General features: G+C 48.6%; 1 protein-coding gene across 2 annotated transcripts in view; it reads right to left on the bottom strand.

Moving 5' to 3' along the window:
• NUDCD2 (NudC domain containing 2) overlaps positions 1-19,491 on the bottom strand; it is a 37,137-nt gene that overhangs the window by 14,426 nt on the left and 3,220 nt on the right. For both annotated transcript variants that reach the window (XM_063928746.1, XM_063928747.1), the window contains exons 2-3: positions 9,492-9,748; positions 606-654 (exon numbers count right to left, since the gene is read on the bottom strand). In XM_063928746.1, coding sequence (XP_063784816.1) covers positions 606-654; positions 9,492-9,674 — 232 coding nt within the window. In that variant the 5' untranslated portion in view covers positions 9,675-9,748. The remainder of the gene's footprint in view (positions 1-605; positions 655-9,491; positions 9,749-19,491) is intronic.

The following is a 19,491-nucleotide window of genomic DNA, read 5'->3' as shown; positions in this document are numbered from 1 at the left end:
ATGCTGGGATGTGTAGTTTCCCAACAGCTGGAGAGCCACAGGTTGACCAGGCCTGATTTAACCCATTACTCAGCTTTGTATAGAAATTTACCAGAAAACAGACATGTCTCTACTGGCCAAATTATATTTACACCCCTCCAAGTGCACGATTTTACATTGTAAGGGGGCACCAGAGGCTCTACGCGGTCTGACATTTTTACCTTAAAATTAAAAAAAATCCTACCTTTTCACCTGCTCAGGGGTGTGTGCACAAGAAAACAAAAACAAACCAAAAAATACATGACTTCTGGAAAAGCTAGGCGAGTTTGGAATTGGATTGCAAATTAAATTTTCAGTGTGCGTTCGCCATGAGAGCCGCAAGCAGAACCCAACTCGTATCTAATTAGATTGACATCTTCTATATACTGTTACATTTTACTTAAAGATTTGTAGTGCTTACAAGATAACCAAAGACATCTAGTAAGATATATGGGGGGGGGGGGGATTCAAACATTTGAAAAAAGTCGGTTGGGTGTCTGTTTTTTCCTAACATTTGAATTCTTCCCCCATGGAGTTCATATTCATTGTTAGTTAAGCAAAAAACAAACTGATATGAAAGTTCTCACCCAAGGTCCATGTGCTTTCATCACTTATTGTAGAATCAAACAGTCTTCCCTGGAAAACAGGAAATAATGAACTTGCTCTTTGCATCCTAAATTACATTTGCAAAACATTATATAGAGATTATTAGCCAGATGCATCATCGCTTGGTAAGTGATAAAATGGAGAGTGAAAAAGTACCAGCCAATCAGCTCCTAACTGCCATTTTTCAAACACAGCCTGTGACATGGCAGTTAGGAGCTGATTGGCTGGCGCTTTTTCACTCTCCATTTTATCACTTCCCAAGCGATGATGCATCTAGCCATATAATTCTACTGGATAAACCATAACAAACATCATTTTAACAAAACTCTTTTTTTTTTATTTTTTTTTTATTGGCTGCATTACAAAATCGGACACGAATGTGCAAATGAGCCCTTTATAAAATGTCCATAAACAGATGGGTCCACATTTATCTTGACCTTTAATAGGAATAACCGAGACTGGCCAGTCGGACTTAATCCCCTCCTTTAATGACTTAATCCCCTACTGTATTGTTCTCTCTGTATTGTATTGCAGCTGAGAACAATAGATGAATGGTTTATGCTAATAAATCATGTTGTGACTAGGCACAGAAAACTAGTCAAGATAACGTTGGACCCATCTGTATAATCCATTTAAAAATAAGAATTTACTCACCGGTAATTCTATTTCTCGTAGTCCGTAGTGGGTGCTGGGAACTCCGAAAGGACCATGGGGAATAGCGGGCTCCGAAGGAGGCTGGGCACTCTAGAAAGATTTATGACTACCTGGTGTGCACTGGCTCCTCCCACTATGACCCTCCTCCAAGCCTCAGTTAGGACACTGTGCCCGGACGAGCGTACACAATAAGGATGGATTTTGAATCCCGGGTAAGACTCATACCAGCCACACCAATCACACCGTATAACTCGTGATATTAAACCCAGTCAACAGTATGAAACAACTGAGCCTCTCAACAGATGGCTCAACAATAACCCGATTTAGTTAACAATAACTATGTACAAGTATTGCAGATAAACCGCACTTGGGATGGGCGCCCAGCATCCACTACGGACTACGAGAAATAGAATTACCGGTGAGTAAATTCTTATTTTCTCTGACGTCCTAGTGGATGCTGGGAACGCCGAAAGGACCATGGGGATTATACCAAAGCTCCCAAACGGGCGGGAGAGTGCGGATGACTCTGCAGCACCGAATGAGAGAACTCCAGGTCCTCCTCAGCCAGGGTATCAAATTTGTAGAATTTTGCAAACGTGTTTGCCCCTGACCAAGTAGCTGGTCGGCAAAGTTGTAAAGCCGAGACCCCTCGGGCAGCCGCCCAAGATGAGCCCACCTTCCTTGTGGAATGGGCATTGACAGATTTTGGCTGTGGCAGGCCTGCCACAGAATGTGCAAGCTGAATTGTATTACAAATCCAACGAGCAATAGTCTGCTTAGAAGCAGGAGCACCCAGCTTGTTGGGTGCATATAAGATAAACAGCGAGTCAGATTTTCTGACACTAGCCGTCCTGGAAACATATATTTTCAGGGCCCTGACAACGTCTAACAACTTGGAGTCCTCCAAGTCTCTAGTAGCCGCAGGCACCACAATAGGCTGGTTCAGGTGAAATGCTGACACCACCTTAGGGAGAAACTGGGGACGAGTCCTCAATTCTGCCCTATCCATATGGAAAATCAGATAAGGGCTTTTACAAGACAAAGCTGCCAATTCTGATACTCGCCTGGCCGAAGCCAAGGCCAACAGCATGACCACCTTCCACGTGAGATATTTCAGATCCACGGTTTTCAGTGGCTCAAACCAATGTGATTTTAAGAAACTCAACACCACGTTGAGATCCCAAGGTGCCACAGGGGGCACAAACGGGGGCTGAATATGCAGCACTCCTTTCACAAATGTCTGAACTTCAGGTACTGAAGCTAGTTGTTTTTGAAAGAAAATCGACAGAGCCGAGATCTGTACCTTAATGGAGCCCAGTTTTAGGCCCATATTCACTCCTGCTTGCAGGAAATGCAGAAAACGACCTAGTTGAAATTCTTCTGTTGGGGCCTTTTCGGCCTCACACCATGCAACATATTTCCGCCATATGCGGTGATAATGATTTGCTGTAACCTCTTTCCTGGCTTTAATAAGCGTAGGAATGACTTCCTCCGGAATGCCCTTTTCCTTCAGGATCCGGCGTTCAACCGCCATGCCGTCAAACGCAGCCGCGGTAAGTCTTGGAACAGACAGGGCCCCTGCTGTAGCAGGTCTTGTCTGAGCGGCAGAGGCCACGGGTCCTCTGAGATCATCTCTTGAAGTTCCGGGTACCACGCTCTTCTTGGCCAATCCGGAACCACGAGAATTGTGTTTACTCCTCGCTTTCTTATTATTCTCAATACCTTTGGTATGAGAGGTAGAGGAGGGAACACATAAACTGACTGGTACACCCACGGTGTCACTAGAGCGTCCACAGCTATCGCCTGAGGGTCTCTTGACCTGGCGCAATACCTCTCTAGTTTTTTGTTTAGGCGGGACGCCATCATGTCCACCTGTGGACGACCCCACTGATTTACAATCATTTGGAAGACTTCTGGATGAAGTCCCCACTCTCCCGGGTGGAGGTCGTGCCTGCTGAGAAAGTCTGCTTCCCAGTTGTCCACTCCCGGGATGAACACTGCTGACAGTGCTAGTACATGATTTTCCGCCCATCGGAGAATTCTTGTGGCTTCTGCCATTGCCATCCTGCTTCTTGTGCCGCCCTGTCGATTCACATTGCTGACTGCCGTGATGTTGTCTGACTGGATCAGCACCGGCTGGTGTAGGAGCAGGGATTTTGCTTGCCTTAGGGCATTGTAAATGGCCCTTAGTTCCAGAATATTTATGTGAAGGGAAGTCTCCTGACTTGACCATAGTCCTTGGAAGTTTCTTCCCTTTGTGACTGCCCCCCAGCCTCGTAGGCTGGCATCCGTGGTCACCAGGACCCAGTCCTGTATGCCGAATCTGCGGCCCTCCAGAAGATGAGCACTCTGCAGCCACCACAGAAGAGACACCCTGGTTCTTGGGGACAGGGTTATCAAGCGATGCATCTGAAGATGCGATCCGGACCACTTGTCCAACAGGTCCCACTGAAAAATTCTGGCATGGAACCTGCCGAATGGAATTGCTTCGTAAGAAGCTACCATCTTTCCCAGGACCCGCGTGCAGTGATGCACCGATACCTGTTTTGGTTTTAGGAGGTCTCTGACTAGAGAAGACAACTCCCTGGCTTTCTCCTCCGGGAGAAACACTTTTTTCTGGACTGTGTCCAGAATCATCCCCAGGAACATTAGACGTGTCGTCGGGACCAGCTGTGACTTTGGGATATTCAGAATCCAGCCGTGCTGGCGCAGCACTTCCTGAGATAGTGCTACTCCCACTAACAACTGTTCCTTGGATCGTGCCTTTATTAGGAGATCGTCCAAGTACGGGATAATTAAAACTCCCTTTTTTCGAAGGAGTATCATCATCTCCGCCATAACCTTGGTAAATACCCTCGGTGCCGTGGAGAGTCCAAACGGCAGCGTCTGGAATTGGTAATGGCAATCCTGTACCACAAATCTGAGGTACTCCTGGTGAGGATGGTAAATGGGGACATGCAGGTAAGCATCCTTGATGTCCAGGGATACCATGTAATCCCCCTCGTCCAGGCTTGCAATAACCGCCCTGAGCGATTCCATCTTGAACTTGAATCTTTTTATGTATGTGTTCAAGGATTTCAAATTTAAAATGGGTCTCACCGAACCGTCCGGTTTCGGCACCACAAATAGTGTGGAATAGTAACCCCGGCCTTGTTGAAGTAGGGGTACCTTGATCATCACCTGCTGGGAATACAGCTTGTGAATTGCTGCTAGCACCGCCCCCCTGTCTGAGGGAGCAATCGGCAAGGCAGATTTTAGGAACCGGTGGGGTGGAGCCGCCTCGAATTCCAGCTTGTATCCCTGAGATACTATTTGAAGGATCCAGGGAACCACCTGTGAGCAAGCCCACTGATCGCTGAAATTCATGAGGCGGGCCCCCACCGTACCTGGCTCCGCCTGTGGAGCCCCACCGTCATGCGGCGGACTTTGAAGAGGAAGCGGGGGAGGACTTTTGCTCCTGGGAACCTGCTGTTTGTTGCAGCCTTTTTCCCTTACCTCTGCCTCTAGACAGAAAAGACCCTCCTTTTCCACGCTTGTTTTTCTGGGTCCGAAAGGACTGAACCTGATAAAATGGCGCCTTCTTAGGGTGTGAGGGGACATGGGGTAAAAATGCTGACTTCCCAGACGTTGCTGTGGAAACTAGGTCGGAGAGACCATCCCCAAATAATTCCTCCCCCTTATAAGGCAAAACTTCCATGTGCCTTTTGGAATCTGCATCTCCTGTCCACTGGCGAGTCCATAAGCATCTCCTAGCAGAGATGGACAATGCACTTACTTTAGATGCCAGCCGGCAGATTTCCCTCTGTGCATCTCTCATATATAAGACTGAGTCTTTGATATGGTCAATTGTTAGCAGAATCGTGTCTCTGTCTAGTGTGTCAATATTTTCTGACAGCTTATCCGACCACGCAGCGGCAGCACTGCACATCCATGCTGACGCAATAGCAGGTCTAAGTATAATGCCTGAGTGTGTATATACAGACTTCAGGATCGCCTCCTGCTTTCTATCAGCAGGCTCCTTAAGGGCAGCCGTATCCTGAGACGGTAGTGCCACCTTTTTAGACAAACGTGTGAGCGCTTTATCCACCCTAGGAGGTGTCTCCCAACGTAACCTATCCTCTGGCGGGAAAGGGAACGCCATTAGTAACTTCTTAGGAATTACCAATTTTTTATCAGGGGAAGCCCACGCTTCTTCACACACTTCATTTAATTCATCTGACGGGGGAAAAACTACGGGTAGTTTTTTCTCCCCAAACATAATACCCTTTTTTGTGGTACCTGGATGTAAATCAGAAATATTTAACACCTCTTTCATTGCCTCAATCATGCAGTGAATGGCCTTAATGGGCATTAGATTTGACTCATCGTCGTCGACACTGGTGTCAGTATCAGTGTCGACATCTGCGTTTGCCATTTGAGATAGCGGGCGTTTTAGAGCCCCTGATGACCTTTGAGACACCTGGACAGGCACGAGCTGAGAACTCGGCTGTCCCACAGTTGGCATGTCGTCAAATTTCTTATGTAAGGAGTCTATACGTGCACTCATTTCTTTCCATAAGCTCATCCACTCAGGTGTCTGCCCCCCAGGGGGTGACATCCCTTCTAAAGGCATCTGCTCCGCCTCCACCTCATTATCCTCATCAAACATGTCGACACAGCGGTACCGACACACTCCACACACACAGGGAATGCTCTAACAGAGGACAGGACCCACAAAAGCCCTTTGGGGGGACAGAGTGAGAGTATGCCAGCACACACCAGAACGCTATATAAGGTAGGGACTAACTGAGTTATGTCCCTTATAGCTGCTTTTTTATATATTCTATATACTGCGCCTAAATTTAATGCCCTCCCTCTCTTTTTTTTACCCTTTTCTGTAGTGTAGTCTGCAGGGGAGAGCCAGGGAGCTTCCTTCCAGCGGAGCTGTGAGGGAAAAATGTCGCCAGTGTGCTGAAAGAGATAGCTCCGCCCCTTTTCCGCTGCCTATTCTCCCGCTTTTTTATGGAATCTGGCAGGGGTATTTACCTCATATATAGCCCCTGGGGCTATATATTGAGGTATTTTTGCCAGCCAAGGTGTTTTTATTGCTGCCTCAGGGCGCCCCCCCCCCAGTGCCCTGCACCCTCAGTGACCGGAGTGTGAAGTGTGAGAGGAGCAATGGCGCACAGCTGCAGTGCTGTGCGCTACCTTGGTGAAGACTGATGTCTTCATGCCGCCAATTTTCCGGACCATCTTCTTGCTTCTGGCTCTGTAAGGGGGACGGCGGCACGGCTCCGGGACCGAACATCAAGGCTGGGCCTGCGGTCGATCCCTCTGGAGCTAATGGTGTCCAGTAGCCTAAGAAGCCCAATCCGGCTGCAAGCAGGCGAGTTCGCTTCTTCTCCCCTTAGTCCCTCGCTGCAGTGAGCCTGTTGCCAGCAGGTCTCACTGAAAATAAAAAACCTAAGACTATCTTTCTTCTAAGAGCTCAGGAGAGCCCCTAGTGTGCATCCAACCTCGGCCGGGCACAAAATCTAACTGAGGCTTGGAGGAGGGTCATAGTGGGAGGAGCCAGTGCACATCAGGTAGTCATAAATCTTTCTAGAGTGCCCAGCCTCCTTCGGAGCCCGCTATTCCCCATGGTCCTTTCGGAGTTCCCAGCATCCACTAGGACGTCAGAGAAAGCAGGCCTGGCCAACCTGTGGCCATACTTGCCGACTTTATGGCTGCCCTCTCTCGGCTCAGCAGGGGGGCGGGCAGTGACGTCACATGCAGAGGGAGGAAGGGGGGGCAGAGGCGAAACGGGGCGTGGCTGATGGATGACGTCATGTAAGCCACGTCCCCCACTGTGTAATGCCGCTATTACCGGCATTATACAGCAGGGGGCGTGGCTATGATGACGCGATTCAACAAGAATCGCATCATCGCCTGCCCGGACCGCCTACTTTACTCGCTAAGTGGGCGGACGGGCAGGGGGGACCCCTGAAATCGGGAGAATTGCCTGCTCTTCCGGGGGGCCCACCCGATTTTCGGGAGCCTCCCGGCCATTCCGGGAGATTAGGTAAGTATGCCTGTGGCTCATACAGTGTTAACAGAAAAGACGGCAGCTGTTGAGAAAATACAATTCACAGCATGATCTGCTACAGTTTTGCAATAAGGGAATGCTAAAACTCGGCCAGAGCATGCTGGGTTGTGTAGTTTCACAGCTGCTGGAGAGCCACTGGTTGGACAGGCCTGAGTGACCTTTCAACCTGATGCCCAGATGTTTGTATCCTCTTCATGGCCAGGTCACATTTCACTTCTATCCAAACATCAATTATATTATTTTTTACCACTAGGGCGTATGTCTGGCAGCTAATTGGATTATATACCCTTTTATTTTATAAGCATTACTTACAGTAAAGCAGGCAAAAAAAGCAAACACTTTGTCTATTATTATTATTAGCGCAGGGACCTAATTGTAAATAGCGCGACCTCAGAAATTGACCCCGCAACTCAATCAACTATATGAAAGGGGTGTGCTTTGAAGGTAATATTCTGCATTTTTAAATTTTAAGAACTTCTCTCTCCTTCCTTCATGGTTTTAAGTCACACTTGCAAAACTTCTTAATAATAACTTTCAGGGCAAGATTCAAATGTTCCTCCCTCCCTCTCCCTATCACACCCGCTTACGGTATTCTAATGTTACTGCCGACGGGTGCGACAACTTCATTTCAGCTCGCTACCCCCGGAGGTAGCGATCTGAAATGCGTGTACAGAGATCTGTTTGGGCGCCCAAACGGGTCTCTTCACGATCGCGCCCATTGTTTTAGTCGGGTTAAGGCGCTTGACGCACCTAAACCAGACTGTAATGAGCGCGATACCGGGGTAGATTTGAATATCGTCCCTCTATCTCCCGTCACTTTAGAGGGGAGATAGCGAGTGCAATATGATTTCAATCCGGCCATTAGAGGGATGAATTCAATTATTTGTTGCAGACTGCTGGATAGCACCGCAATGCCTGGTGACCACGGTAGGAAATCTATTTTGCATGACATTTGTGCAGTATTGAAGACTATGGGGGTCATTCCGTGTTGATCACTAGCTGCTTTCGGTCGCTGCGCTGCGATCAGGCAAAAAAAACGGCACTTCTGCGCATGCGTGGCTGGCCGAACGCAGGGCGTGTTCGTGATATCATAACAGGAATTGAACTGTCTGAAGTGATTGCAAGCGCTGAGTAGGTCTGAAGCTACTCTGAAACTGCACAAAATTATTTTGTAGTCGCTCTGCGATCCTTTCGTTCGCACTTCTGCTAAGCTAAAATAAACTCCCAGTGGGAGGAGGCATAGCGAGCGATCAACTCGGAATAACCACCTATGTGTCATAAAACTTATACCACAGAAGCGTCCGAACCAGCTGGGGACCTTCATCAGGCTTGTGGACAGAAGAAGTCACTGGTTGGCATAAATATAATGATAAAGACCTGAGAGATACATACATAAAACAATACAATACACTGACCATCTATTTAAAGGGATATCTAGGACATCTGTAAACACAGCCCATCAATGGCCGACTCTACAGAGGATTGGTTCTCACTCTACAAATCATTGGTGCAAATATTTTTAGACCTAAACGGTAACATACACTACAAAGGATTTATAAGCAATCTGTTGGTGAAACTACATGTCCCAGCAAGAAAAGCATGCTTGGGCTTGTAGTTCTACAAGAGCTAGAGACCAAAAGTTGCCTACTTCTGCATATGTTTTTAAAGCAGCTTCTGCAACACAAAGGGGACATTTATTAAATCTTCTAAAGAGGATAAGTGTAGCTGTTGCCCATAGCAACTAATCAAGTTTTCAGATACCATTTTATGGAATGTACTAGACCACAGGTTCCCAAACTCGGTCCTCAGGACCCCACACGGTGCATGTTTTGCAGGTCTCCTCACAGAATCACAAGTGACATAATTAGCTCCACCTGTGGACCTTTTAAAATGCGTCAGTGAGTAATTAATACACCTGTGCACCTGCTGGGTTACCTGCAAAACATGCACCGTGTGGGGTCCTGAGGACCGAGTTTGAGAACCACTGTACTAGACAAATGATAGCTAGAATCTGATTGGTTGCTACAGCAACACCTCTTCTTGACCCTCTTTGGAAGATTTCATAAATCTGTCCAAGTCAAGCAGAGAGCCATATCTGTACATTAGGTAAACCCACTCCCATAATGACCCATCAAGACCCCAATGACACCTGTAAGATCTGGTTATCCCGCACGGACAGTGCTACGTCCCTGATGCCCAGTTTGCAGCGAACATCTCTGCTCTGTGTGCCCGGGGGCACCTGCACTTCCAAGAAGATCTCCTCCATTGTTTGGTACCAGCAGCCCCAGGGGGTCTTGCATGGCACAACGCCGCTTCTCTCATCAAAATTCATCTTTGTCCTGACACACAAAGTTTAGCTTCTGTTGCTGGAAACCAGTCAGTGGGGCAGTGGTGCCAACTCTGAAACTGAAAAACAATTAAATAAATTCAACCGTGAATTCCACAACAAGACCAACTTTTTCCCTGAATGCCCAAAAACATGCCCGACCTACTGTTGGACGGGGAAGATGGAATAGCATGGCATTTCACTTATAAAGAATCGATGTAACAAATTTATGGTTGGGAGATATGACAAATTGCTCACATTGAAGCATAGTTACTATATATGCCATTGTGTGTCTGGCTGACCCCATGGGGGTCCCTGTAATACAGTAACAGGAATTCTTGTTATGGTTTACATATGTTACTTATATCTGACCCCTCAAAAATATTGAATACATTTAACAGCTACTATCCGGCAAACTTCAATTTAACGAACCAAAAAAAAATAAAAAAAAAAAATAAGATTTTACTCACCGGTAAATCTATTTCTCGTAGTCCGTAGTGGATGCTGGGAACTCCGAAAGGACCATGGGGAATAGCGGCTCCGCAGGAGACTGGGCACAACTAAAGAAAGCTTTTAGGTCACCTGGTGTGCACTGGCTCCTCCCACTATGACCCTCCTCCAAGCCTCAGTTAGGACACTGTGCCCGGACGAGCTAACATAATAAGGAAGGATTTTGAATCCCGGGTAAGACTCATACCAGCCACACCAATCACACTGTATAACTCGTGATACTATACCCAGTTTAACAGTATGAAAAACAACTGAGCCTCTCAACAGATGGCTCAACAATAACCCTTTAGTTAACAATAACTATGTACAAGTATTGCAGACAATCCGCACTTGGGATGGGCGCCCAGCATCCACTACGGACTACGAGAAATAGATTTACCGGTGAGTAAAATCTTATATTCTCTGACGTCCTAGTGGATGCTGGGAACTCCGAAAGGACCATGGGGATTATACCAAAGCTCCCAAACGGGCGGGAGAGTGCGGATGACTCTGCAGCACCGAATGAGAGAGCTCAAGGTCCTCCTCAGCCAGGGTATCAAATTTGTAGAATTTTGCAAACGTGTTTGCCCCTGACCAAGTAGCTGCTCGGCAAAGTTGTAAAGCCGAGACCCCTCGGGCAGCCGCCCAAGATGAGCCCACCTTCCTTGTGGAATGGGCTTTTACTGATTTAGGATGCGGCAGTCCAGCCGCAGAATGCGCCAGCTGAATTGTGCTACAAATCCAGCGAGCAATAGTCTGCTTAGAAGCAGGAGCACCCAGTTTGTTGGGTGCATACAGGATAAATAGCGAGTCAGTTTTCCTGACTCTAGCCGTCCTGGAAACATAAATTTTCAAGGCCCTGACTACGTCCAGTAACTTGGAATCCTCCAAGTCCCTAGTAGCCGCAGGCATCACAATAGGTTGGTTCAAGTGAAAAGCTGATACCACCTTAGGGAGAAACTGGGGACGAGTCCTCAATTCCGCCCTATCCATATGGAAAATCAGATAAGGGCTTTTACATGACAAAGCTGCCAATTCTGACACACGCCTGGCTGAAGCCAACGCCAATAACATGACCACTTTCCACGTGAGATATTTTAGATCCACGGTTTTAAGCGGCTCAAACCAATGTGATTTTAAGAAACTCAACACCACGTTGAGATCCCAAGGTGCCACTGGAGGCACAAACGGGGGCTGAATATGCAGCACTCCTTTCACAAACGTCTGAACTTCAGGTAGTGAAGCTAGTTCTTTCTGGAAGAAAATCGACAGAGCCGAGATCTGTACCTTAATGGAGCCTAATTTCAGGCCCATAGTCACTCCTGCTTGTAGGAAGTGCAGAAATCGACCTAGTTGAAATTCCTCTGTTGGAGCCTTTTTGGCCTCACACCAAGCAACATATTTCTGCCATATGCGGTGATAATGCTTTGCAGTTACATCTTTCCTGGCTTTAATCAGCGTAGGAATGACTTCCTCCGGAATGCCCTTTTCCTTTAGGATCCGGCGTTCAACCGCCATGCCGTCAAACGCAGCCACGGTAAGTCTTGGAACAGACAGGGCCCCTGCTGTAGCAGGTCCTGTCTGAGCGGCAGAGGCCATGGGTCCTCTGAGATCATCTCTTGAAGTTCCGGGTACCACGCTCGTCTTGGCCAATCCGGAACCACGAGTATTGTTCTTACTCCTCGTTTTCTTATTATTCTCAGTACCCTTGGTATGAGAGGCAGAGGAGGGAACACATAAACTGACTGGTACACCCACGGTGTCACTAGAGCGTCCACAGCTATCGCCTGAGGGTCCCTTGACCTGGCGCAATATCTCTCTAGTTTTTTGTTTAGGCGGGACGCCATCATGTCCACCTGTGGCCGTTCCCATCGATCTACAATCAGTGTGAAGACTTCTGGATGAAGTCCCCACTCTCCCGGGTGGAGGTCGTGCCTGCTGAGAAAGTCTGCTTCCCAGTTGTCCACTCCCGGAATGAACACTGCTGACAGTGCTAGTAGGTGATTTTCCGCCCATCGGAGAATCCTTGTGGCTTCTGCCATTGCCATCCTGCTTCTTGTGCCGCCCTGTCGATTTACATGGGCGACTGCCGTGATGTTGTCTGACTGGATCAGTACCGGCTGGTGTAGAAGCAGGGATTTTGCCTGACTTAGGGCATTGTAAATGGCCCTTAGTTCCAGAATATTTATGTGTAGGGAAGTCTCCTGACTCGACCATAGTCCTTGGAAGTTTCTTCCCTGTGTGACTGCCCCCCAGCCTCGAAGGCTGGCATCCGTGGTCACCAGGACCCAGTCCTGTATGCCGAATCTGCGGCCCTCTAGAAGATGAGCACTCTGCAGCCACCACAGCAGAGACACCCTGGTTCTTGGAGACAGGGTTATTAGGCGATGCATCTGAAGATGCGATCCGGACCATTGGTCCAATAGGTCCCACTGAAAGATTCTGGCATGGAACCTGCCGAAGGGAATTGCTTCGTAAGAAGCCACCATCTTTCCCAGGACCCGCGTGCAGTGGTGCACCGATACCTGTTTTGGTTTCAGGAGGTCTCTGACTAGAGATGACAGCTCCTTGGCTTTCTCCTCCGGGAGAAACACTTTTTTCTGGACTGTATCCAGAATCATACCCAGGAACAGTAGACGTGTCGTCGGAACCAGCTGCGATTTTGGAATATCAGAATCCAACCGTGCTGGTGTAGCACCTCCTGAGATAGTGCTTCTCCCACCAACAACTGCTCCTTGGACCTCGCCTTTATCAGGAGATCGTCCAAGTACGGGATAATTAAAACTCCCTTTTTTCGAAGGAGTATCATCATTTCGGCCATTACCTTGGTAAACACCCTCGGTGCCGTGGACAGTCCAAACGGCAGCGTCTGGAATTGGTAATGGCAATCCTGTACCAGAAATCTGAGGTACTCCTGGTGAGGATAGTAAATGGGGACATGCAGGTAAGCATCCTTGATGTCCAGGGATACCATGTAATCCCCCTCGTCCAGGCTTGCAATAACCGCCCTGAGCGATTCCATCTTGAACTTGAATTTTTTTATGTATGTGTTCAAGGATTTCAAATTTAAAATGGGTCTCACCGAACCGTCCGGTTTCGGTACCACAAACAGTGTGGAATAGTAACCCCGTCCTTGTTGAAGTAGGGGCACCTTGATTATCACCTGCTGGGAATACAGCTTGTGAATTGCCGCTAGCACAGCCTCCCTGTCTGAAGGAGTAATCGGCAAGGCAGATTTTAGGAACCGGTGGGGTGGAGACGCCTCGAATTCCAGTTTGTACCCTTGAGATACTATTTGCAGGATCCAGGGATCCACCTGTGAGCGAGCCCACTGATCGCTGAAATTTTTGAGGCGGCCCCCCACCGTACCTGGCTCCGCCTGTGGAGACCCACCGTCATGCGGCGGACTTGGAAGAAGCGGGGGAGGACTTTTGCTCCTGGGAACCTGCTGTTTGTTGCAGCCTTTTTCCCCTACCTCTGCCTCTGGACAGAAAGGACCCGCCTTTTCCACGCCTGTTTTTCTGAGTCCGAAAGGACTGTACCTGATAAAACGGCGCCTTTTTAGGCTGTGAGGGAACATGGGGTAAAAATGCTGACTTTCCAGCAGTTGCTGTGGAAACTAGGTCCGAGAGACCATCCCCAAATAACTCCTCACCCTTATAAGGCAAAACTTCCATGTGCCTTTTTGAATCTGCATCCCCTGTCCACTGGCGAGTCCATAAGCCTCTCCTAGCAGAAATGGATAATGCACTTATTTTAGATGCCAGCCGGCAGATCTCCCTCTGTGCATCTCTCATGTATAAGACTGAGTCTTTTATATGCTCTATGGTTAGCAGAATAGTGTCCCTGTCTAGGGTGTCAATATTTTCTGACAGGGAATCTGACCACGCAGCGGCAGCACTGCACATCCATGCTGACGCAATAGCTGGTCTAAGTATAATGCCTGAGTGTGTATATACAGACTTCAGGATCGCCTTCTGCTTTCTATCAGCAGGTTCCTTGAGGGCGGCCGTATCCGGAGACGGTAGTGCCACCTTTTTAGACAAACGTGTGAGCGCTTTATCCACACTAGGGGGTGTCTCCCAACGTGACCTATCCTCTGGCGGGAAAGGGAACGCCATTAGTAACTTCTTAGAGATTACCAATCTTATCAGGGAAAGCCCACGCTTCTTCACACACTTCATTTAATTCTTCTGATGGGGGAAAAACCACGGGTAGTTTTTTCTCCCCAAACATAATACCCTTTTTTACCTGGGTTTATATCAGAAATTTGTAACACCTCTTTCATTGCTTCAATCATGCAACGAATGGCCTTAGTGGACATTAGACTAGACTCATCGTCATCGACACTGGTGTCAGTATCCGTGTCGACATCTGCATCTGCCATCTGAGGTAGCGGGCGTTTTAGAGCCCCCGATGGCCTTTGAGACGCCTGGACAGGCACGAGCTGAGAAGCCGGCTGTCCCGCATTTGGCATGTCGTCAAATTTTTTGTGTAAGGAGTCGACACGTGCACGCAATTCCTTCCATAAGTCCATCCACTCAGGTGTCTGCCCCGCAGGGGGTGACATCCCTTCTATAGGCATCTGCTCCGCCTCCACATCATTATCCTCATCAAACATGTCGACACAGCCGTACCGACACACCGCACACACACAGGGAATGCTCTAACAGAGGACAGGACCCACAAAAGCCCTTTGGGGAGACAGAGTGAGAGTATGCCAGCACACACCAGAGCGCTATATAATGCAGGGACTAACTGAATTATGTCCCCTATAGCTGCTGTTATATATACTGCGCCTAAATTTAGTGCCCCCCCTCTCTTTTTTACCCTTTTTCTGTAGTGTAGACTGCAGGGGAGAGCCAGGGAGCTTCCTTCCAGCGGAGCTGTGAGGGAGAAATGGCGCCAGTGTGCTGAGGGAGATAGCTCCGCCCCTTTTTCGCTGACTTTTCTCCCGCTATTTTATGGATTCTGGCAGGGGTAATTATCACATATATAGCCTCTGGGGCTATATATTGTGATATTTTTGCCAGCCAAGGTGTTTTTATTGCTGCTCAGGGCGCCCCCCCCTAGCGCCCTGCACCCTCAGTGACCTGAGTGTGAAGTGTGTATGAGGAGCAATGGCGCACAGCTGCAGTGCTGTGCGCTACCTTGGTGAAGACTGATGTCTTCTGCCGCCGATTTTCCGGACCTCTTCTTGCTTCTGGCTCTGTAAGGGGGACGGCGGCGCGGCTCCGGGACCGAACACCAAGGCCAGTTCCATGCGGTCGATCCCTCTGGAGCTAATGGTGTCCAGTAGCCTAAGAAGCCCAAGCTAGCTGCAAGCAGGTAGGTTCGCTTCTTCTCCCCTTAGTCCCTCGCTGCAGTGAGCCTGTTGCCAGCAGGTCTCACTGTAAAATAAAAAACCTAATTCTATACTTTCTTTTAGAAGCTCAGGAGAGCCCCTAGTGTGCATCCAACCTCGGCCGGGCACAAAATCTAACTGAGGCTTGGAGGAGGGTCATAGTGGGAGGAGCCAGTGCACACCAGGTGACCTAAAAGCTTTCTTTAGTTGTGCCCAGTCTCCTGCGGAGCCGCTATTCCCCATGGTCCTTTCGGAGTTCCCAGCATCCACTAGGACGTCAGAGAAATAAAAAAATAAGATTTTAAACCTACCGGTAAATCTTTTTCACGTAGTCCGTAGAGGATGCTGGGGACTCCGTAAGGACTATGGGGATAGATGGGCTCCGCAGGAGACATGGGCACTTTAAGAAAGACTTTGACTCTGGGTGTGCACTGGCTCCTCCCTCTATGCCCCTCCTCCAGACCTCAGTTAGAGAAACTGTGCCCAGAGGAGACAGACAGTACGAGGAAAGGATTTTTGTTAATCCAAGGGCAAGATTCATACCAGCCACACCAATCACACCGTATAACTTGTGATATACTAACCAGTTAACAGTATGAAACAACACAGCATCAGTCCGAGACCGATGAAATTATAACATAACCCTTTAGTAAGCAAAACTATATACAAGTCTTGCAGAAGTAGTCCGCACTTGGGACGGGCGCCCAGCATCCTCTACGGACTACGAGAAAAAGATTTACCGGTAGGTTTAAATTATTATTTTCTCTAACGTCCTAGAGGATGCTGGGGAATCCGTAAGGACCATGGGGATTATACCAAAGCTCCCAAACGGGCGGGAGAGTGCGGATGACTCTGCAGCACCGATTGAGCAAACAGGAGGTCCTCCTCAGCCAGGGTATCAAACTTATAGAACTTTGCAAAGGTGTTTGACCCCGACCAAGTAGCAGCTCGGCACAGCTGTAGTGCCGAGACCCCTCGGGCAGCCGCTCAAGACGAGCCCACCTTCCTAGTGGAATGGGCCTTAACCGATTTCGGTAACTGCAATCCTGCCGTAGAATGCGCCTGCTGAATCGTGTTACAGATCCAGCGAGCAATAGTCTGCTTTGAAGCAGGGCCGCCAACCTTGTTGGCTGCATACAGGACAAACAGTGCTTCTGTTTTTCTGATCCTAGCCGTTCTGGCCACGTAAATTTTCAAAGCCCTGACCACATCAAGGGACTCGGAATCCTCCAAGTCACGTGTAGCCACAGGCACGACAATAGGTTGGTTCATATGAAAGGATGAGACCACCTTAGGTAGGAATTGAGGACGGGTCCGCAATTCCGCTCTATCCATATGGAAAACCAGATAGGGGCTTTTATGTGATAAAGCCGCCAATTCCGAAACTCGCCTAGCCGAAGCCAAGGCTAACAACATGACCACCTTCCAAGTGAGATATTTCAACTCCACTGTTTTAAATGGTTCAAACCAACCACGTTAAGGTCCCAAGGCACCACCGGAGGTACAAAAGGAGGCTGAATATGCAGTACTCCCTTCACAAAAGTCTGTACTTCAGGTAAAGAGGCCAATTCCTTTTGAAAGAAAATGGATAAGGCCGAAATCTGAACTTCAATGGAGCCTAATTTTAGGCCCAAATTCACTCCAGTTTGTAGGAAGTGAAGAAAACAGCCTAGATGGAATTCTTCCGTAGGAGCATTCCTGGCCTCACACCAAGAAACATATTTTCGCCATATTCGGTGATAATGTTTAGATGTCACGTCCTTCCTAGCCTTTATTAGCGTAGGAATAACCTCATCCGGAATACCTTTTTCCGCTAGGATCCGGCGTTCAACCGCCATGCCGTCAAACGCAGCCGCGGTAAGTCTTGGAACAGACAGGGACCTTGTTGTAACAGGTCCTACCTTAGAGGAAGAGGCCACGGATCTTCTGTGAGCATTTCCTGCAGATCCGGATACCAGGTCCTTCGTGGCCAATCCGGAACAATGAGTATTGTTCTCACTCCTTTTTTTCTTGTTATCCTCAACACCTTGGGTATGAGAGGAAGAGGAGGAAACACATAGACCGAATGGAACACCCACGGTGTCACTAGGGCATCCACAGCTACCGCCTGAGGGTCTCTTGACCTGGCGCAATACCTTTGTAGCTTTTTGTTGAGACGGGACGCCATCATGTCTATTTGGGGCAGTCCCCACCGACTTGCAATCTGCGCGAAGACTTCCTGATGAAGTCCCCACTCTCCCGGATGCAGGTCGTGTCTGCAGAGGAAGTCTGCTTCCCAGTTGTCCACTCCCGGAATGAACACTGCTGACAGAGCGCTTACATGATTCTCCGCCCAGCGAAGAATTCTGGTGGCTTCCGCCATTGCCACTCTGCTCCTTGTGCCGCCTTGGCGGTTTACATGAGCTACTGCGGTGATGTTGTCTGACTGGATCAGAACTGGTCGATCGCGAAGTAAGATCTCCGCTTGACGTAGGGCATTGTATATGGCCCTTAGTTCCTGGATGTTGATGTGAAGACAAGTCTCTTGACTTGACCAAAGGCCTTGGAAATTTCTTCCCTGTGTGACTGCTCCCCAACCTCGGAGGCTCGCGTCCGTGGTCACCAGGATCCAGTCCTGAATGCCGAACCTGCGGCCCTCTAGAAGGTGAGCACTTTGCAGCCACCACAGGAGAGATACTCTGGCCCTGGGGGACAGGGTGATCCGCTGATGCATTTGCAGATGTGACCCGGTCCATTTGTCCAATAGGTCCCATTGAAAGGTCCTTGCATGGAATCTGCCGTAGGGAATGGCTTCGTATGTCGCCATTTTTTCCAGGACTTGAGTGCAATGACGTATTGACACTTGTTTTGGCTTCAATAGGTTCATGACTAGAGTCATGAGTTCCTGCGCTTTTTCTGTCGGAAGAAAAACCCTCTTCTGGTCTGTGTCCAGAATCATGCCCAAGAAGGGCAGAAGAGTTGTAGGATTCAGCTGCGACTTTGGAATATTGAGAACCCAGCCATGTCGCTGTAACACATTCAGTGAAAGTGATAAGCTGTTCAGCAACTTCTCCCGTGATCTCGCTTTTATGAGGAGATCGTTCAAGTACGGGATAATTGTGACACCCTGCTTGCGCAGGAGCACCATCATTTCCGCCATTACCTTGGTGAAAATTCTCGGGGCCGTGGAAAGCCCAAACGGCAACGTCTGAAATTGGTAATGGAAATCCTGTACCGCAAATCTCAGGTACGCCTGATGAGGAGGATATATGGGAACATGCAGGTATGCATCCTTTATGTCCAGAGATACCATAAAATCTCCCCCTTCCAGGCTGGCGATGAACGATCTGAGCGATTCCATCTTGAACTTGAACCGTTTTAAGTAAAGGTTCAGGGATTTTAAATTTAAAATGGGTCTGACCGAACCGTCCGGTTTCGGGACCACAAACAGAGTTGAGTAGTACCCCTTCCCTCTTTGAAGCAGGGGAACCTCTACCACCACTTGTTGAAGACAATTTGTGAATCGCATGTAACACAATCTCCCTTTCCAGGGGGGAAGTCGGTAGGGCCGATTTCAAAAACCGGCGAGGAGGCACCTCTTCGAATTCCAGCTTGTAACCCTGGGAAACAATTTCTATTGCCCAGGGATCCACCTGTGAGTGAACCCAGATGTGGCTGAACAGTCGAAGACGTGCCCCCACTGGAGCGGACTCCTGCAGGGGAGCCCCAGCGTCATGCGGTGGATTTTGCAGAGGCTGGGGAGGACTTCTGTTCCTGGGAACTAGCTGTGTTGTGCAGCTTTTTCCCTCTGCCCTTACCTCTGGCAAGAAAGGACGATCCACGTACTCTCTTGCTTTTATTGGAACAAAAGGACTGCATTTGATAATGAGGCGCTTTCTTAGATTGTGAGGGAATATATGGCAAAAAATTCGATTTACCTGCCGTAGCCGTGGAGACGAGGTCCGAGAGGCCCTCTCCTAACAATTCCTCACCCTTGTAAGGCAACAACTC

The sequence above is a fragment of the Pseudophryne corroboree genome, chromosome 6, assembly GCF_028390025.1.
Source record: "Pseudophryne corroboree isolate aPseCor3 chromosome 6, aPseCor3.hap2, whole genome shotgun sequence".
NCBI lineage: Eukaryota > Metazoa > Chordata > Amphibia > Anura > Myobatrachidae > Pseudophryne > Pseudophryne corroboree.
The sequence above is the reverse complement of the archived record's forward strand: the minus strand, read 5'-3'. Positions and strand labels throughout refer to the sequence as shown.